Raw genomic sequence first — 19,760 nt, forward strand, 5'->3', positions numbered from 1 at the left:
ACAATATGTGGCCAAGTGTCATACTGTCTCCCTCTTTCTCTCCTTTCTCTTTCCCTTTGCTTTCCACCACACCCTCGCTCTCTCCCTCTCTTTTTCCGTCTCTACCCTACAATATCTCACGGTTTTACTAATTTGACTTCAGATTCCAACGTTTGTCTACGTTTCTCCAAAATGTCAAATTTAGAAGTTTCAACAGTTTAGTTTGAGATAGGGTTACGGTTACAACAGAAAAAACTTGACTGTTAAGTTTAGGAACTAATTCCAAAATGGTTAAGGTTTGGGATAGGGTAAAAATAAAAAAAACAAGAGACCCTCGGAGCCGGAGCTCGTGGTTTAGCGCTCACCGTTGCCCCTAGTGGCTGGTTTTTAAAGTAATCTCCCAACGTCCTGGGTAGCTGGACAGACGTTGCATTTCATTTTGGATCTTGAGCGTTCTGGCTGCTTTACCCTGTCTCTCTCTCTCTCTCTCTGTCTCTCTCTCTCTTCCCCCTCTCTCTCTCTCTCTCTCTCTCTCTCTCTCTCTCTCTCTTCAACCTCTCTCTTTCTCTCTCTCTCTCTGTCTCTCTCTCTCTCTCTGTCTCTCTCTCTCTCTCTTCCCCTCTCTCTCTCTCTCTCTCTCTCTCTCTCTCTCTCTCTCTCGCTCTCTGTGAGTGACAGGGATGAGATTGTGCTGACAGGAGAGTCAAAGAGGCCCCAAACAATCCCACAATCCCTCAGTGTCTGAAGGAGCCAATAATTGTTGTCTGCTTAAGAGGGAAAGTGACAAATTACAAGAGCTGCCAGCCGCTGTGACACACACACACACACACACACACACACACACACACACACACACACACACACACACACACACACACACACACACACACACACACAGAGAGAGAGAGAGAGGACTGAAAATGCAGTTCAGTCTGAGAGGAACTTTCGGGATTGCCTGACAATTTATGTAAATATGAAAAACGAAATATTTCACTATTATATTTTTAGGTCCCTTGGAAAGGGTAACCAAATAAAGCATTACCAAAAAAAAGTCATACAGTGCATTCGGAAAGTATACAGACCCCTTGACTTTTCCCACATTTTGTTATGTTACAGTATTATTATAAAATGGATTTTAAAAAATCCTCATCAATCTACACTCAATATCACATAATGACAAATTGAAAACAGGTTTTCAGAATTTTTTGCAAATGTATTAAACCTAAAAAACTGAAATACCTTATTTACATAAGTATTCAGACCCTTTGCTATGAGACTGGAAATTGAGATCAGGTGCATCCTGTTAACGTTGATCATCCTTGAGATGCTTCTACAACTTGATTGGAGTCCAGCTGTGGTAAATTCAATTGATTGAACATGATTTGGAAAGGCAGACACCTGTCTATATAAGGAAGACGGTGCATGTCAGAGCAAAAAGTAAAACATGAGGTTGTAGTAAATGTCCGTAGATCTCTGAGACAGGATTGTGTCAAGACAGAGATGTGGGAAAGCGTACCAAAACATTTCTGCAGCATAGAAGGTCCCCAAGAACACACTGGCCTCTATCATTCTTAAATGGAAGAAGTTTGGCACCACCAAGACTCTTCCTAGACTAAGCAATCAGGGGAGAAGGGCCTTAGTCAAGGAGATGACCAAGAACCCGATGGTAACTCTGACAGAGCTCCAGAGTTCCTCTGTGGAGATGGGAGAGCCAGACGGAAGTCACTCCTCAGTAAAAGGCACATGATAGCCTGCTTGGAATATGCCAAAGGGCACCTAAAGGACTTTCAGACCATGAGAAACAAGATTCTCTGATATGATGAAACCAAGATTGAGCTCTTTGGCCTGAATACCAAGCGTCACGCCTGGAGGAAACCTGGCACCATCCCTACGGTGAAGCATGGTGGTGGCAGCATCATGCTGTGGTGATGTCTTTCAGCGGCAGGGACTGGGAAACTAGTCAGGATCGAGGGAATGATGAACAAAGCAAAGTACAGAGAGATCATTGATGAAAACCTGCTCCAGAGCTTTCAGGACTGGGGTGAAGGTTCACCTTCCAACAGGGCAACGACTCTGAATGGCTTCGGGGCAAGACTCTGAATGTCCTTGAGTGGCCCAGCCAGAGCCTGGACTTGATCCCGATCAAACATCTCTGGAGGGACCTGAAAATAGCTGTGCAGCGATGCTCCCCATCCAACCTGACAGAGTTTGAGAGGATCTGCAGAGAAAATGGGAGAAACTCCGCAAATACAGGTCATACCCAAGAAGACTCGAGGCTGTAATCACTGCCAAAGGTGCTTCAACAAAGTACTGAGTAAAGGGTCTGAATACTTACGTAAATGTGATATACTATATATATTTATTTTTTTACAAAATGTAAAGAAACCTGTTTTTGCTTTGCCATTATGGCTTATTGTGTGTCCATTTTAGAGTAAGGCTGTAATGTAACGTAACAAAATGTGGAAAAAGTCTAGGGGTTAGAATACTTTCTGAATGAACTGTATATAGAGTCCCAGTCAAAAGTTTGGACACACCTTCTCATTCTTGAGGTTTTCTTTATTTTTACTATTTTCTACATTGTAGCGTAATAGTGAAGACATCAAAACTATGAAATAACAGATATGGAATCATGTAGAAACCCAAAAGTGTTAAATAAATCAAAATATATTTTTTTATATTTGAGATTCTTTAAAGTAGCCACCCTTTGCCTTGATGACAGCTTTGCACACTCTTGGCCTTCTCTCAACCAGCTTCATAAGGTAGTCACCTGGAATGTGTTTCAATTAACAGGTGTGCCTTGTTAAAAGTTCATTTGTGGAATTTCTTTCCTTCTTAATGCATTTGAGCAAATCAGTTGTATTGTGACAGGGTAGGGGTGGTACACAGAAGATAGCCCTATTTGATAAAAGACCAAGTCCATATTATGGCAAGAACAGCTCAAACAAGCAAAGAGAAACAACAGTCCATCATTACTTTAAGACATGAAGGTCAGTCAATCTGGAAAATTTTAAGAACTTTGAAAGTTTCTTCAGGTGCAGTCGCAAAAACCATCAAGTGCTATGATGAAACTGGCTCACATGAGGACCGCCACAGGAAAGGAAGATCCAGAGTTACTTCTGCTGCAGAGGATAAGTTCATTAGAGTTAACTGCACCTCAGATTGCAGACTAAATAAATGCTTCACAGAGTTCAAGTAACAGACACATCTCAACATCAACTGTTCAGAGGAGACTGCATGAATCAGGCCTTCATGGTCAAATTGCTGAATAAAAAACTCTACTAAAGGACACCAATAAGAAGAAGAGTCTTGCTTGGGCCAAGAAACACGAGAAATGGACATTAGACCAATGGAAATCTGTCCTTTGGTCTGATGAGTCCAAATTTGAGATATTTGGTTCCAACCGCCGTGTCTTTGTGAGATGCAGAGTAGGTGAATGGATGATCTCTGCATGTGTGGTTCCCACCGTGAAGCATGGAGGAGGTGTGATGGTGTGAAGGTCAGTCATGATGGGCTATTTGTAAGGGCTATTTGACCAAGAAGGAGATTAGTGGAGTGCTGCTTCAGATGACCTGGCCTCCACAATCATCCAACCTCAAACCAATTGAGATGGTTTGGGATGAGTTGGACTGCAGAGTGAATGAAAAGCAGCCAACAAGTGTTCAGTATATGTGCGAACTCCTTCAAGACTTTTGGAAAAGCATTCCTCATGAAGCTGGTTGAGAGAATGCCAAGAGTGTGCAAAGACATTATCAAGGCAAAGGGTGGCTTTATGGTTGTGTATATTTTGATTTGTTTAAAACCTCTTAAAGATCTGCCACTTTTTTTCAGTTTTCGCCTAAAATGACATACCCAAATCGAACTGCCGTGAGCTCAGGACCTGAAGCAAGGATATGCATATTCTTGATACCATTTGAACGGAAACACTTTGAAGTTTGTGGAAATGTGAAATTAATGTAGGACAATATAACACATTAGATCTGGTAAAAAGACAAAGAAGAAAGAAAAAAAATGTGTTTAAAAAAATAAATAATTGTACCATCATCTTTGAAATGCAAGAGAAAGGCCATAATGAATTCATCTAGCCCAGGCGTAATTTAGACTTTGTAGTGTATGTGCAAAGTTTGTGTGCAAATTTTAGACTGATCCAATGAACTATTGCGTATCTATTTAAAAGCTTATATCAAGACTGGCCAAATGTGCCTAATTGGTTTATTCATACATTTTCAAGTTCATAATTGTGCAATCTCCTCAAACAATAGAATGCAATTTTTTTGTGTAATAGCTACTGTAAATTGAACAGTGCAGTTATATTAACAAGAATTTAAGCTTTCTGCCCATATCAGATATGTCTATGTCCTGGGATTTGTATTTGTTTCTTACAACCTCATGCTAATCACATTAGCCTACATTAGCTCAACTGTCCCGACGTCGGGACACCGATCCTGTTAACACTTTTTTGGTTACTACATGATTCCATATGTGTTATTTCATAGTTTTGATATCTTCACTATTATTCTACAATGTAGAAAATAGTAAAAATAAAGAAAAAGTAAGTGATTAGGTGTGTCCAAACTTTTGACTGGGACTGTATATATTTTATAGAAAAAATATAAAAAATGTATAAGAAAATTCAGACACTTAAACTTCAAGGGCCGGTTTCCCAGATACAGATTAAGCCTAGTCATGGACTAAAAAGCACTTTCAATGGAGATTTGCTATTGAGCTTGCTTTTTAGTCCAACACTAGGCTTAATCTGTGTCTGAGAAACTGGCCCTAAATCAATGTTGCATTGCCCTTATTTGGCAGTTATTTTAAACTCACATTGAAGGGGGATGCAGTCTGTAACATTTTAAGCATTTAGCTCATTATCTGAATAGGCAATTGTTCTCCATAATCAATAGTTTAATTCTTTGGCCAGGCAAGTCTAGCCAGGATTGTTATTCTATATGCTAAATATTTCATTCAGCGAAGGGTCAATTGTACAGTATGTCCCTGTGTTCTGTTTCCTCATTAAATAAAGTTTCCCTAACTACAGTACTAACCCTCAGGGAAACTGGTATCCTTAGAAAAAAGGAAACTAGATGAAATTCCACAACACAGGAAATTTAAACAGATGGTGATCCACTAAAATAAGACCTCACCAATTAGATTCACTTAAAATATGTGAAAATATGTTTGTCTGTGAAATAGAAGATCATATCATTGTTGCACACATCAAGTATTTTTTCACCATGTTTTCTGTCCAGCATGGAAATCAGGGATGTGTGTACTTGATCTCTTTCATAGATTCATAGATCTAATGCCATGCCTGTCTGGGACAAACAAAAACACGCTCACAATGTGTTTACTATTGCAGTGAGCTAAACCACTGAGGTGGGCCGGTGGGAGGATAAGGATCTCTCACTCTGCCCCTTTCTTTCCCTTGCTCTCTCATTATCTCGTTCTCTCTCCCTCCACTTTTTTGTCTGTCTCAGTGTCTCTCTCTCTCTCCCTCCCTCTAACTCTCTGTCTGTTTCACTTTCTCGCTGTCTCTGTCTCTCTGTCGCTCTGTTTGTGTCTGTGTGTCTCCCCCCACCCTCTGTAACAAGGTCAGATAGGCTGGTTGACTTGAGTGAATGTAATCAGGCTAAGTGTGTGTGTCCCGTATCAGTGTGTCCTCAGTCGCTCTCTCTCTATCTCTCTCTATCTCTCTGTATGGGATTGAACCACTTTACTTCATTCTCCCCTAGCAGTCAAAAGCCCTGGGGCGAGCTTGACACACACACACACACACACACACACACACACACACACACACACACACACACACACACACACACACACACACACCGCAGTGACATGCTCTATTTGAATGTCACTTTTAGCGTGACAAGGGAGCTGTCGACCAGCCTTCTATATCAAAGTGAGGGATCCGTCTCTTCTCTCCTCTTCCATTCTCTTCTTTCTTCTCCTTCTATCTTTCTCTTCACCCTCTTCTATTTCCTCCCTGACACTTTTAAAGTGGCATCACACAATCCTTCACGTAGAAGATCTCCTGCTCACACGCATGCACACACACATGCACACACACATACATGGTGCATAAAAACATACACACAGTTAATACTTTTTTATTGTGCACACACACTGCTTAACCACTTAACCCATCTCTCTCTCTGTCTCTGTCTCTGTCTTTGTCTCTGTAAATTAAATTCAATTACATTTAAGGCCTTTATTGGAAACATATGTTAACATTGCCAAAGCAAGTGAAATAGATAATAAACAAAAGTGAAATAAACAAGAAAAAATGTACAGTTAACATTACACTCACAACAGTTCCAAAAGAATAAAGACATTTCAAATGTCATATTATGTATATATACATTGTTTTAATGATGTGCAAATGGTTAAAGTACCAAAGGGAAAATAAAGAAACATAAATATAGGTTGTATTTACAATGGTGTTTGTTCTTCACTGGTTGCCCTTTTCTTGTGGCAAGAGGTCACCAATCTTGCTGCTGTGATGTCACACTGTGGTATTTCACCCAAAAGATATGTGAGTTTATCAAAATTGGGTTTGTTTTGGAATTCTTTGTGGGTCTGTCTAATCTGAGGGAATGTGTGTCTCTAATATGGTCATACATTTGGCAGGAGGTTAGGAAGTGCAGCTCTGTTTCCACCTCATTTTGTGGGCAGTGTGCACATAGCCTGTCTTCTCTTGAGAGCCAGGTTTGCCTTCGACGGCCTTTCTCAAGCAAGGCTATGCTCACTGAGTCTGTACATAGTCAAAGCTTTCCTTAATTCTGCCACTGTGTACTCTCTGTTTATGGCCAAATATAATTCTAGTTTGCTCTGTTTTTCTGTAAAATTGTTTCCAATGTGTCAAGAAAATAATATTTTTGTTTTCTCATTATTTGGTTGGGTGTCACGCCCTGATCTGTTTCACCTGTCCTTGTGATTGTCTCCACCCCCTCCAGGCGTTGCTTATTTTCCCCAGTGTATTTATCCCTGTGTTTCCTGTCTCTCTGTGCCAGTTCGTCTTGTATGTTCAAGTCAACCAGCGTGGTTTTCCCGTGCTCCTGCTTTTCTATTCTCTTTTACTAGTCCTCCCGGTTTTGACCTTTGCCTGTTTTTTTGGACTCCATTCCCGCCTGCCTGACCATTCTACCTGCCCTGACCTCGAGCCTGCCTGCCATTCTGTACCTCTGGAACACTGAACTGGTTTTGACCTTTTGCCTGTCCACGACCATTCTCTTGCCTACCCCTTTTGGATTGTTAATAAACATCTTGGACGCTAACCGTCTGCATCTGGGTCTCGCCTTGTGCCCTTATAGTTGGGTCTAATTGTTTTCCTGTCCCGGGGCTCTGTGGGGTCTGTTTGTGAACAGAGCCCCATGACTAGCTTGCTTAGGGGACTCTTCTCCAGGTTCATCTCTCTGTAGGTGATGGCTTTGTTATGGAAGGTTGGGGAATCACTTCCTTTTAGGTGGTTGTAGAATTTAACATCTCTTTTCTGGATTTTGATAACTGGCAGGTATCTGCTTAATTCTGCTCTGCATGCATTATTTTGTGTTTTACGTTTTACACGGAGGATATTTTTGCAGAATTCTGCATGCAGAGTCTCAATTTGGTGTTTGTCGCATTTTGTGAATTCTTGGTTGGTGAGCGGACCGCAGACTTCACAACCATAAAGGGCAATGGGTTCTAAAACTGATAGCAACTGGACCTTTTTTGGAACACCATTATTTTTGTCTTACTGAGATTTAATGTCTGGGCCCAGGTCTGACAGAATCTGTGCAGAAGATCTAGGTGCTGCTGTAGGCCCTCCTTGGTTGGGGACAGAAGCACCAGATCATCAGCAAACAGTAGACATTTGACTTGAGATTCTAGTAGGATGAGGCCGGGTGCTGCAGACTGTTCTAGTGCCCTCACCAATTAATTTATACATATGTTGAAGAGGGTGGGGCTTAAGCTGCATCCCTGTCTCACTCCATGGCCCTGTGGAATGAAATGTGTGTTTTCTGCCAATATTAACCGCTGTAACGATGTGCGCTGAGAGTCGGGAAGCAAGTTCAGGGAGTGAGTGTTTTAATAAAATAAATGGAACATAATACAGAACAAGAACCACGAACAACGCACAGACATGAAACAAAAGCAGAAACAATGCCACCTGGGGAAGGAACCAGAGGGAGTAACATATATTGCTATGGTAATTTGGTAAAAAGCCAATTTGACATTTGCTCAGTACATTGTTCTCGCTGAGGAAATGTACGAGTCTGCTGTTAATGGTAATGCAGAGGATTTTCCCAAGGTTGATGTTGACGCATATCTCCCGGTAGTTACTGGGGTCAAATTTGTCTCCACTTTTGTGGATTGTGGTAATCAGTCCTTAGTTAAAAATATTGGGGAATATGCCAGAGCTGAGGATGATGTTAATTTAAGTATAGCCAATTGGAATTTGTGGTCTGTATATTTTATCACTTCATTTAGGATACCACCAATCCCACAGGTCTTTTCAGGTTGGAGTGTGTTTGTATTTTGTCCTGTAGTTCATTCAATGTAATTGGATAATCCAGTGGATTCTGGTAGTCTTTAATAATTGATTCTAAGATTTGTTTTTGATCATGTACAGTACCAGTCAAAAGTTTGGACACACATAATCATTCAAGGGTTTTTCTTCATTTTGACTATTTTCTACATTATATAATAATAATAGTGAAGACATCAAAACGATGAAATAACACATATGGAATCATGTAGCAACCAAAAAAGTGTTAAACAAATCAAAATATATTTTATATTAGAGATTCTTCAAAGTAATCACCATTTGTCTTGATGACAGCTTTGCACACTCTCTCTCAACCAGCTTCACCTGGAGTTATTTTCCAACAGTCTTGACGGAGTTCCCACATATGCTGAGCACTTATTGGTTGCTTTTCCTTCACTCTGCAGTCCAACTCATCCCAAACCATCTCAATTGGGTTGAGGTCGGGTGATTGTGGAGGCCAGGTCATCTGAAGCAGCACTCCATCACACTCCTTCTTGGTCAAATAGCACTTACACAGCATGAAGGTGTGTTGGGTCATTGTCCTGTTGAAAAACAAATGATAGTCCCACTAAGTGCAAACCAGATGGAATGGTGTATCACTGCAGAATGCTGTGGTAGCCATGCTGGTTAAGTGTGCCTTGATTTATAAATAAATCACAGACAGTGTCACCAGCAAAGCACCCCCAAACCATCACACCTCCTCCTCCTCCATGCTTCACGGTGGGAACCACACATGCAGAGATCATCCGTTCACCTACTCTGCATCTCACAAAGACACAGCGGTTGGAACCAAAAATCTCAAATTTGGACTCATCAGACCAAAGGACAGATTTCCACCAGTCTAATGTCCATTGCTCGTGTTTCTTGGCCAAGGCATGACTCTTCTTCTTATTGGTGTCCTTTAGTGGTGGCTTCTTTGCAGCAATTTGACCATGAAGGCCTGATTCATGCAGTCTCCTTTGAACAGTTGATGTTGAGATGTGTCTGTTACTTGAACTCTGTGAAGCATTTAAATGGGCTGCAATTTCTGAGGCTGGTAACTCTAATGAACTTATCCTCTGCAGCAGAGGTAACTCTAGGTCTTCCTTTCCTGTGGCGGTCCTCATGAGAGCCAGTTTCATCATAGCGCTTGATGGTTTTTGCGACTGCACTTGAAGAAGCTTTCAAAGTCCTTGAAATGGTCCGTATTGACTGACCTTCATGTCTTAAAGTAATGGACTGTTGTTTCTCTTTCCTTATTTGAGCTGTTCTTGCCATAATATGGACATGGTATTTTACCAAATAGGGCTATCTTCTGTGTACCACGCCTACCTTGTCACAACACAACTGATTGGCTTAAGAAGGAAAGAAATTCCACAAATGAACTTTTAACAAGACCCACCTGTTATTTGAAATGCATTCCAGGTGACTACCTCATGAAGCTGGTTGAGAGAATGCCAAGAGTGTGCAAAGCTGTCATCAAGGCAAAGGGTGGCTACTTTAAAGAATCTCAAATATTTGCATACCATTAATTTGCATACAACATGATTCCATGTGTTATTTCATGGTTTTGATGTCTTCACTATTATTCTACAATGTAGAAAATAGTAAAATAAAGAAAAACCCTTGAATGAGTAGGTTTGTCAAAACATTTGACTGGTACTGTGTATGTTTTTGCTGTTTGTACTTTGTTATCGAGCCAAAAAGATTGGAGAAGTGGTTTTGGATAGATAACTCTTCGTGTTAGTGTTTGTTTAGTTTTCCAATTTTCCCAGAAGTGGATGGATTCTATGGTTTCTTCAATTACATTGAGCTGATTTCTGACGTGCTGTTCCTTCTTTTTCCGTAGTTTATTTCTGTATTGTTGTAGTGATTCACCATAGTGAAGGCATAGGCTCAAGTTTTCTGGGTCTCCACGTTTTTGGTTGGATAGGTTTCTCAATTTCTTTCTCAGGTTTAGTATTCTTCATCAAGCCATTTGTCATTTTTGGAAATTTTCTTAGGTTGTCTGCTTGAATTTTTTTGATTTGATAGAGAAGCTGAGAGGTCAAATATACTGTTTAGGTTTTCTACTGCTAAATTTACACCGTCACTATTACAGTGAAACTTTTTGTCCAGGAAATTGTCTAGAAGGGATTGAATTTGTTGTTGCCTAATTGTTGTTTGGTACATTTCCAGACTACTTTCTCTCCATCTATAGCGTTTCTTAATATTATTCAGTTCCTTTGGCTTTGATGCCTCATGATTGAGTATAGCTCTGTTCAAGTTGACTGTGATTTTGCTGTGATCTGATAGGGGTGTCAGTAGACTGACTGTGAACTCTCTAAGAGACTCTGGGTTGAGGTCAGCGATAAAGTAGTCTACAGTACTACTACCAAGAGATGAGCTATAGGTGTACCTACCAAAGGAGTCCCCTCAAAGCCTACCATTGACTATGTACATACCCAGCGACCGACAGAACTGCAGGAGTTGTGACCCGTTTTTGTTGGTTATGTTGTCGTAGTTGTGTCTGGGGGGCATATGGGGGAGGGAATGCTGTCACCTCCGGGTAGGTGTTTGTTCACCTGTGGGCTGAGGGTGTCAGGTTCTTGTCTATTTCTGGTATTTTGGTCGCCACAGAGTAGTACATGTGGGCCTGGAAATTGTTGATCTCCCCCTCTAGAATGGAGAAGCTGTCATCGTTAAAGTATGGTGATTCTATTGGTACATTTTTCTCTGTTGAGATCATTTCCTTATTAATTTTTAGCCAGATGTAAAATGTTCCTGTTTTGACTAATTTAATAGAGTGGGTTAGGTCTGCTCTATACCAAATGAGCATATCCCCTGAGTCTCTTCCCTGTTTCACACCTGGTAGTTTGGTGGATGGGAATACCAGCTCTCTGTAACCTGGAGGGCAACCTGTGGGTTCGTCTCCTTTATACCATGTTTCTTGTAGGATGACAATGTCTGTATTTCCAATTTCTTTGATGAAGTCTGGGTTCCTGCTCTTTAGGCCAAAGGCAGATGACCTCAGACCTTGTATATTCCAGGATGAGATAGTAAAAGCTTTGAGTTCCATAGTGTCTAGTGTTGTTTTTGTGTGGTTTAGGTACGGACCATCACAGTAGCTGTGAGCAGAGCATGTTGAGCATCTGATGCATACCTCTTAGGTCGCAGGATGGGGCTTGGGCGGGTGTAATAATGGGGGTTGGGCCTGTTTCTCTGCTCACGGCCTGGGCATATGTCCTGCTGTCATGTTGAGGTCCTTGACGCAGGGGTGGAGTGCATGGGGTGGGTAGAAGGGGCATAGGTCTGATATGGGGGGGCCTATATAGGGTGTGGCCAGGGTTTGCTTGAGGTGGTCTTAGCTGGTTGGGGTGTGGCTGGTGATGCTGTGGTCTGGGTGTAGATCCTCTTGGCGTGGGTTCTCTCAGTGCAGGTCCTTCAGGAGGGGGCCTTGCAGGTCTGGGAGGGTGAATCGCTGGTCTGGGCGGGGTGTAGTCTGGCCTGGTCTGTCCTCTGACAACAGCTCCAGGGTATGCCTAGTGTTTGCGCACCAGAGTTTAGCCACTTTGTGTTTGGGAAAAAGTTTATCCTCTTGAATGTATTTGCCATTTGAGTCAATGAGGAGCACAATCTCTGGCTTTTGTGTGTCCTCAGTGATTGTGTTGGGGTTGTCAGACAGCCATCCATCTTCACCTTCTGTCCTCCGGGTCTTGTTGGGGGGGGGTGTACTGGTCTGTTTTGCGGGTTTGTTCTGTCTGGATTGTGTGGACTAGCTCTCTGTGCTCCACCATGTCTCTCTCCAGCTCTGTGAATTTATCCCTCTCAATGATGGAGTAGCAGGGAAGTTGTGGGACCTGAGTGTGTTCAGTGCTGGGGGGGTGACTATCCTCATCTGCAGGACAGTTTGTAGAGGTGTGATCAGACTAACTCAGGTTGGGGGAGTCGTCACAGAGAGAGAGCTCTATTTGATCCCGTAAAAGTCTTGCTGGAACTGCATGAGGATGCCCTGCACCATTACCGTCCCAGACTTGTACACGTTGACAGAGATTGTTTCAATTTCCTCAATGTCTAGTATTCTGAGTTTCCATCCTGGGCCAACACCCTCTCTCTTGACATAGGGGTAGTGTGCTCTTATAGCACTGTGCCATGCTAGGGATGGTCTGTGGGGAAAATCAAGTTGCTTATGATCCCCTCTTTGTAGCAGTCAGCAAATAGGTTCTCTAGATTGTCCTTGAGGAGCTTTGTTTTGTACCTCTCTCTCTCTCTCTCTCTCTCTCTCTCTCTCTCTCTCTCTCTCTCTCTCTTCTCTCTCTCTCTCTCTCTCTCAGGGCTGTCAGCATGCTCCGTGTCTGACTACAATATCCGACATTTGTCCATGGGAGGGATAAACATCACATTTTGACAGTTAAGTTAATTCGAATGATTAAGGTAAGGGTTAAGGTTTGGAACAGGGTTAAAATGAAGGCTGCAAAAATGATCTGCCATCTCCGTCCACAGCGCCCTAGCAAACCGCAACCCTACTTGATGGTAATAGCGCTCAATGTTTCCCCTTGCGGCTGGTTTTGAAGGTATCTCCTGACGTCCTGGGACCTGAAAGGACGTTGAATATCGTCTTGGATCTCGAGCGACCTGGCTGGTCTCGTCTCGTGTCCTGGGATGTGCGTGACTGGAGAGAGGTGAATTAGCACAGTGACCCAGTTAGGTCACAGAGAGAAGAGTCCTCTGCACACACAAATGAGGCACACACGCACAGCAGCACACGCGCATGTGCGCACGCACACACACACACACACACACACACACACACACACACACACACACACACACACACACACACACACACACACACACACACACACACACACACACACACACACACACACACACACACACGTCAGCCCACTACTACAGCTACTGCAGCTACCACAAGGACTAGGCACTACTGTAATGCTATATGTTTATGTCTTGACTATACACAAATGGAGAGATTCACGAGACAAGCATCTAAAACATAAACTAAAACATTTTCTAGCTGACTGCTTTTCTGCATACATATTGATCTAAGTGCTAATGGGAGCCGCCAACTAATTATGGAAAGCGTGAGTGTCTACCCGCCGCAACACACACAAACACATACACATAAGTTCCCTTCATCTCTCTGTGTGTGTTTGTGTGTGTGCCAAGAGCCGTCAATGCCTTGCTCCCCAAGAGAGTGTGTTTCCTTCAGGGCGTAAACAGGTATGTAGATGAGAGAAGATGTGTGTGTGTGTGTGTGTGTGTGTGTGTGTGTGTGTGTGTGTGTGTGTGTGTGTGTGTGTGTGTGTGTGTGTGTGTGTGTGTGTGTGTGTGTGTGTGTGTGTGTGTGTGTGTGTGAGAGAAACAAGACAGGTGAACCAGTGTTCCGTATCTCATTCGCCTCGTTTGGCACATTTAGCCGATGGAATGCTTTTAATGTTTAATTATCCAGGGGAAGTGAATAATAGTTTTTAATTACCGTAACCCTGGTCACCTAAAATATACACTGGTCCCTAAATGAGGTCAGTCCATCAGAGAAAATAAACAACATAAAAATTAAAGAGAGTCAAGAAAAGAAAAAAGACGAGGTATTTTCCATGACTCACCATAGCTTATCATCTTAAAAGTAGTCAGGACTTGAGCTATTCAACCAAACCATCCATCAACTCAACCACACAAAAACACAGAAAACATCCAAAGCTGAAAATTGACCACAAATGCACAGATTGAGCACAGGTAGGGCAAAGTATAGATAAAGTACTGCAGTACAGTAACATAATGTAAAACAAGGTAGTCTAACACAACATCAGTGACCCAGTGTGTGACTCACCGATACAGGACTCCCTGTGCTCCTCAAACCCTGCACTGCAGACACACCTCCCGATGGGCACCAGCCACTCCCCCTCGGCGCTGCAGTACATCTTGGGTGTGTCTCTCTCCTCGGCATGGTCCACACACTGACCCCTGACCTCCACCAGGGAGGAGGAGTCAGCGCCCGTCACCACGTCAGTGAACACGGCCAGGTTGCGGCCCACGCCCGAGCAGCGCTTGTAGTACACCCTCACAGAGGTCAGGGCGATGCACGCCCCGATGTCCTGGAAGGCCAGGTAGAAGCCTCGTCTAGTGAGGGGGCCCACACCTCGAACCTGGAGGAGAAGGAGAGGACATTACCTCTCAATGATTCATAAAACAAAATGTAAAAGTGGGAGCAAAGAAAAATGTGGCACTGTGAAAGGCATGAGATCAGGTGAAGAGAACTACTTTCAGCACCATGGAGAGCTCCACTCACTTTAGCACCATGCTGGCTAAGACGTAGAAATCAACACTGCTCACTCAAAACAAGTAGTTTTCAAAGTCTATATCAACCAACATAATTTTGCACTTTGGTTTCTTTTTTTCAAATCTTTTTTTGCTTGTTGGTATTTTACCCCCTTTTTTGTGATATTCAATAACAATCTTGTCACATTGCTGCAACTTCCCAATGGGCTCAGGAGACGCGAAGGACGAGTCATGCGTCCTCCGAAACATGACCTGCCAAACCAGGCTTCTTAACACCTCCCACTTAACCCGGAAGCCAGCTGCACCAATGTGTCGGAGGAAACACCGTCCAACTGACGACCATAGTCGGCCTGCAGGCACCCGGCCAGCCACAAGGAGTCACTAGAGCGCAATGAGCCAAGTAAAGCCCCCTCGGCCAAACCCTCCCCTAACCCGGATGACGCTGGGCCAATTGTGCGCCGCCCTATGGGACTCCCGGTCACGGCCGGTTGTGACACAGACCGGGATCAAACCCGGGTCTGTATTGACACATCAAGCAATGCGATGTAGTGCCTTATACCGCTCCGCCACTCAGGAGGCCTGCACTTTGGTTTCTAATAAGTGAGCGAACCTCAGTGTTGAGTTTGAGTCTCCTGACTCCCAGGTCCACTCCAGTGAAGCTCTCATCAGCAGCGATGGTGTCGATCTTGGTGAACTGGGTCTCTTTTATGGCCGTGCCCACCGCTCGGTCTGACTCATAGTAGTACAGGTTAAATGTCTCCTGTTCATCAGATAACAGAACACATGCACACAGTTGTTTACAGGTTTACTGGGAGAAGAGACATCAAATTGTCAATGATGAGGAAATAAAGGACTGCACTCCTGGAAGTAAGGTTATTTAAAATACATTTGTTTCTCTTCTTTGATGAGACATATAGAAATGACCAAGTCAACAAGTTGCATTTTAGGTGTCAAAGTCTAAATCAGAGAACATCACTTAGATTCAGCCTCGGGCCGAATTTTTTCTTGAGTGGATGGTCAGGAATCCAGAACATAATTAAGCAACAAGGCCTGAGGGAGTGTGGTATATGGCCAATATATCACGGCTAAGGGATGTTCATATGCACAATGCAACATGGAGTGCCTGGATACAGCCCTTGTGGTATATTGGCCATACACCACAAACCCCCAAGGTGCCTTATTGCTATTATAAACTGGTTACCAGCGTAATTAGAACATTTGTTTTTTCATACCTGTGGAATACGGTCTGAAATACCACGGCTTTCAGACAATCAGCATTCAGTCCACCCAGTTTATAATTACAAATAATTTGTTGACTGCACAGGAATTTGTAGAGACACGGGAAACTGTTGCTCATAAAAACCCCAGCAACGTTGCAGTTCTTGACACACTCAAACCGGTGAGCCTGGCACCTACTACCATATCCCGTTCAAAAGCAATTAAATATTTTGTCTTGCCCATTTACACTCTTATTAACAGCACACATACACAATCCATGTCTCAGTTGTCTCAAGTGTTAAAATCCTTCTTTGACCTCCTCCCTTTCATCTACACCAGGTATTCCCAAACCAGGGGTACGCGCAATGTCATTTTTCTTCACAATTTCAACAGTACATTTATATTTTCCAACAGGGCTTAACACTTGGGTGAGGTTTTTTTCTCGCCTGAGTCCCCTCATTTCACTGCCAACAATAAAATTAAACCATCTAGTGTTCAGCGAAATAACAACACAATGGCAAATACAGGTAGCCTAGTCAAATAATTAACATCCAATCACATTACCGTTACTCTCTTGCGGGAAAACTTCACTCTTTAGAAACGAAACATGACAATTTGAAAAATAAGCCACAGAAGTTTTTTGAGCAAGAATAAAGACGACTTTCGAGTAGTAAGATATGTATAAAAGTAACAGATACCGTAAATAAGAAGGGGCTAGAAGCATCTTATATGGTGAGCTACCGAGTGGCTAGGACAGGCAAGCCCCATGCTATTGTGGAGGACTTAATTCTTCCTGCTGCCACAGATATGGCTGGGACAATGCTGGGGGAAAAGGCCAAAGAAACTATACAGGCAATTTCTTCATCAAACAACACTGTTTCACGATGCATCAGTGACATGGCAGGAGATGTTTTGAAACAATCACTGCTTCGCATACAAGCCAGTGAATTCTTTGCTTTACAGCTGGATGAGTCAACAGACGTGGCAGACCTGGCACTGCTCCTGGTATATGTCCGTTACGTTTATGGGATGTCATTTAAGCAAGACATCCTCTTCTGCAAACCACTGGAAACCAGTGGGTGATGTTTTTTCTCGCCTGAATGATCTGAATCTATGATTACAGGGACTCTCCGCAACTATATTCAATGTGTGGGACAAAATTGAGGCTATGATTAAGAAGTTGGATCTCTTCTCTGTCTGCATTAACAAGGACAACACACAGATCTTTCCATCATTGTATGATTTTTTGTGTGCAAATGAACTCAAGCTTACGGACAATGTCAAAAGTGATATAGTGAATCACCTGAGTGATCTGGGTGCGCAATTATGCAGGTACTTTCCCGAAGCGGACGACACAAACAACTGGATTCGTTATCCCTTTCCTGCCCTGCCTCCAGTCCACTTACCGATATCTGAACAAGAGAGCCTCATCGAAATTGCAACAAGCGGTTCTGTGAAAATTGAATTTAATCAGAATCCACTGCTAGATTTCTGGATAGCGCTGCGCTCATAGTTTCTTGCCTTGGCAAATCGCGCTGTTAAGACACTGATGCCCTTTGCAACCACATACCTATGTGAGAGTGGATTCTTGGCCCTCACTAGCATAACAACTATATACAGGGAAAGACTGTGTGTGGAAAATGATTTAAGACGAAGACTCTCTCCAATACAACTCAGCATTGCAGAGTTATGTGCATCCTTTCAAGCACACCCTTCTCATTGACCTGTGGTGAGTTATTCACCATTTTTGATGAGCAAATAAGGTTTTATATGTAAGATGGCTAAATAAAGAGCAAAATTATTGATTATTATTATTATATTATTATTTGTGCCCTAGTCCTATGAGAGCTCTTAGTCACTTCCCACGAGCCGGGTTGTGACAAAAACTCACACTCATTCTTATGTTTAATAAATGTATCGTATAGTGTGTGTGGCAGGCTTACAATGATGGCAAAAAACTACATTTGAGATTGAGCTGACCCTGGTGCTAGAGGGAGTACGCAGCTGGAGGTTAAATGTTTGAAGGACTATAAAAAGTTTTGGAACTACTGATCTGCACTGATGGAAGTGGATTTAACAGGTGACATCAATAAGGGATTCACCTGGACAGTCTATGTCATGGAAAGAGCCGGTGTTCTTAATGTTTTGTATACTTTGTGTAGATCTCTCTGTTATGTGAGGGAATACTTTGGAACATACAGTCTTTCCAACATTAAAACCACTTGGAGCTGATTTGCTGGTGTTTTTACATTCTTAATGTCCAACAATAAAAATAAATAAATGGGGGAAGTTGGTGAATCCTTGTCTAAATCTTTTCCCCCTCTCCATCTGTCTTACTCTTTCCCCCCTCCATCTCGTACCTTGCAGGTTCCCAGTACTCCAGGCATGCTGTTACAGTCCCGGAGGGTGAACTTGACCTCAATGTAGATCCTCCTGGCTCCATCACGAGCGATCCAGCCTGTCCTCAGCCAGTTGTTCTGACTGGGACTCATCACGTTACACACCTGGTACGTGTGGATGGGGCTGAAATACTCATCCATCTCATTGATGGAATCCCACTGCAGGAAGAGGAGAGGAAGATGCAGGAGGGAGAGAGAGGGGTGAGGGGTTAAGAGAAAAAGTTAGACAAGAAGGGAGAGGGAAACAGTCCTGTTCAATCAAGTGTAGAGAATACCCACACTCCATTTTCTGTGTAAGTAGTTACTAAAATATATTTAGATTGAAATTTGTTTTCTCTGAAACAAAATATATTCATGACTTGTTCCAGAAAACTTGTATAAAACAGTGCAGGCTGAGTAGCATCATAGGATGAACAGCCATGTAAGTCAGGCAGATCTGCTACAGTAACAGCATGGTTATGCTTACATCCACAGCTCCCAGTAATAGCATCAGTCAGAAACACATTGTGTCTGTGACAGTGTTGTTTGTGTTGTAATATGGAGTCAGACATCTATACAACGGGCATATCAATTGCATATCAGCTCTAAGTGACTATTTCCGTAACGCGCGGTATGTCACTCTGTGTTTGATACACAACAACATTCACTCTCTAAAAGCAGGATGTTCCACTGTATAATTGGCCCAGCGTCATCCGGGTTAGGGGAGGGTTTGGCCGAGGGGGCTTTACTTGGCTCATTGCGCTCTAGCGACTCAATGCATCAATGCTTTCTCTTAGTATAATGTATGCGTTATATGGAATTACTGTTATGGCTCCCGGGTGGCGCAGCGGTCTAAGGCACTGCATCTCAGCGCAAGAGGCGACACTACAGTCCCTGATTCGAATCCAGGCGGAATCACATCCGCCCGTGATTGGGAGTCCCATAGGGCGCTGCACAATTGGCCCAGCGCTGTCCGGATTTGGCTGGGGTAGGCCGTCATTGTGAATAAGAATTAGTTCTTAATTGACTTACCTAGTTAAATACAAATAAAAAGATAAATGTGTTATGATTAGCCTAGCTGTCTAGAGGGAACACAAGCAGTAGCTACAAGTCATGACAGAGAGGATTTCATCCACACACCTGTAGATTACTGTAATGACACCTAGATAGGGGTGTACAGGCTTTCTGCTGCCAATTAACTCATAACCCCTGGTATTCGTGCGCTCGTGCCTGCCTCTATCCAGCTGTGACCAGGAATAGTGGACTGACTGTGAGTCAAGCATAAAGGTCCAATGCAGCTGTTTTTTCTCAATATAAAATCATTTCTGGGTATCAATGAAGTACCTTACTGTGATTGTTTTCAATTAAAATTGTAAAAAATAAACAAAAATAGGTTCTTA

The 19,760-nt window shown here is 42.8% G+C and overlaps 1 protein-coding gene across 1 annotated transcript in view; it reads right to left on the reverse strand.

Moving 5' to 3' along the window:
- Positions 1-19,760, reverse strand: part of epha8 (eph receptor A8) — a 102,614-nt gene that overhangs the window by 21,292 nt on the left and 61,562 nt on the right. Inside the window, exons 3-5 of the mRNA XM_045691677.1 lie at positions 18,343-18,540; positions 15,375-15,524; positions 14,316-14,631 (exon numbers count right to left, since the gene is read on the reverse strand). Coding sequence (XP_045547633.1) covers positions 14,316-14,631; positions 15,375-15,524; positions 18,343-18,540 — 664 coding nt within the window. The remainder of the gene's footprint in view (positions 1-14,315; positions 14,632-15,374; positions 15,525-18,342; positions 18,541-19,760) is intronic.

This window comes from Salmo salar, chromosome ssa12 (genome assembly GCF_905237065.1).
Source record: "Salmo salar chromosome ssa12, Ssal_v3.1, whole genome shotgun sequence".
In the NCBI taxonomy this organism is placed as follows: Eukaryota; Metazoa; Chordata; class Actinopteri; order Salmoniformes; family Salmonidae; genus Salmo; species Salmo salar.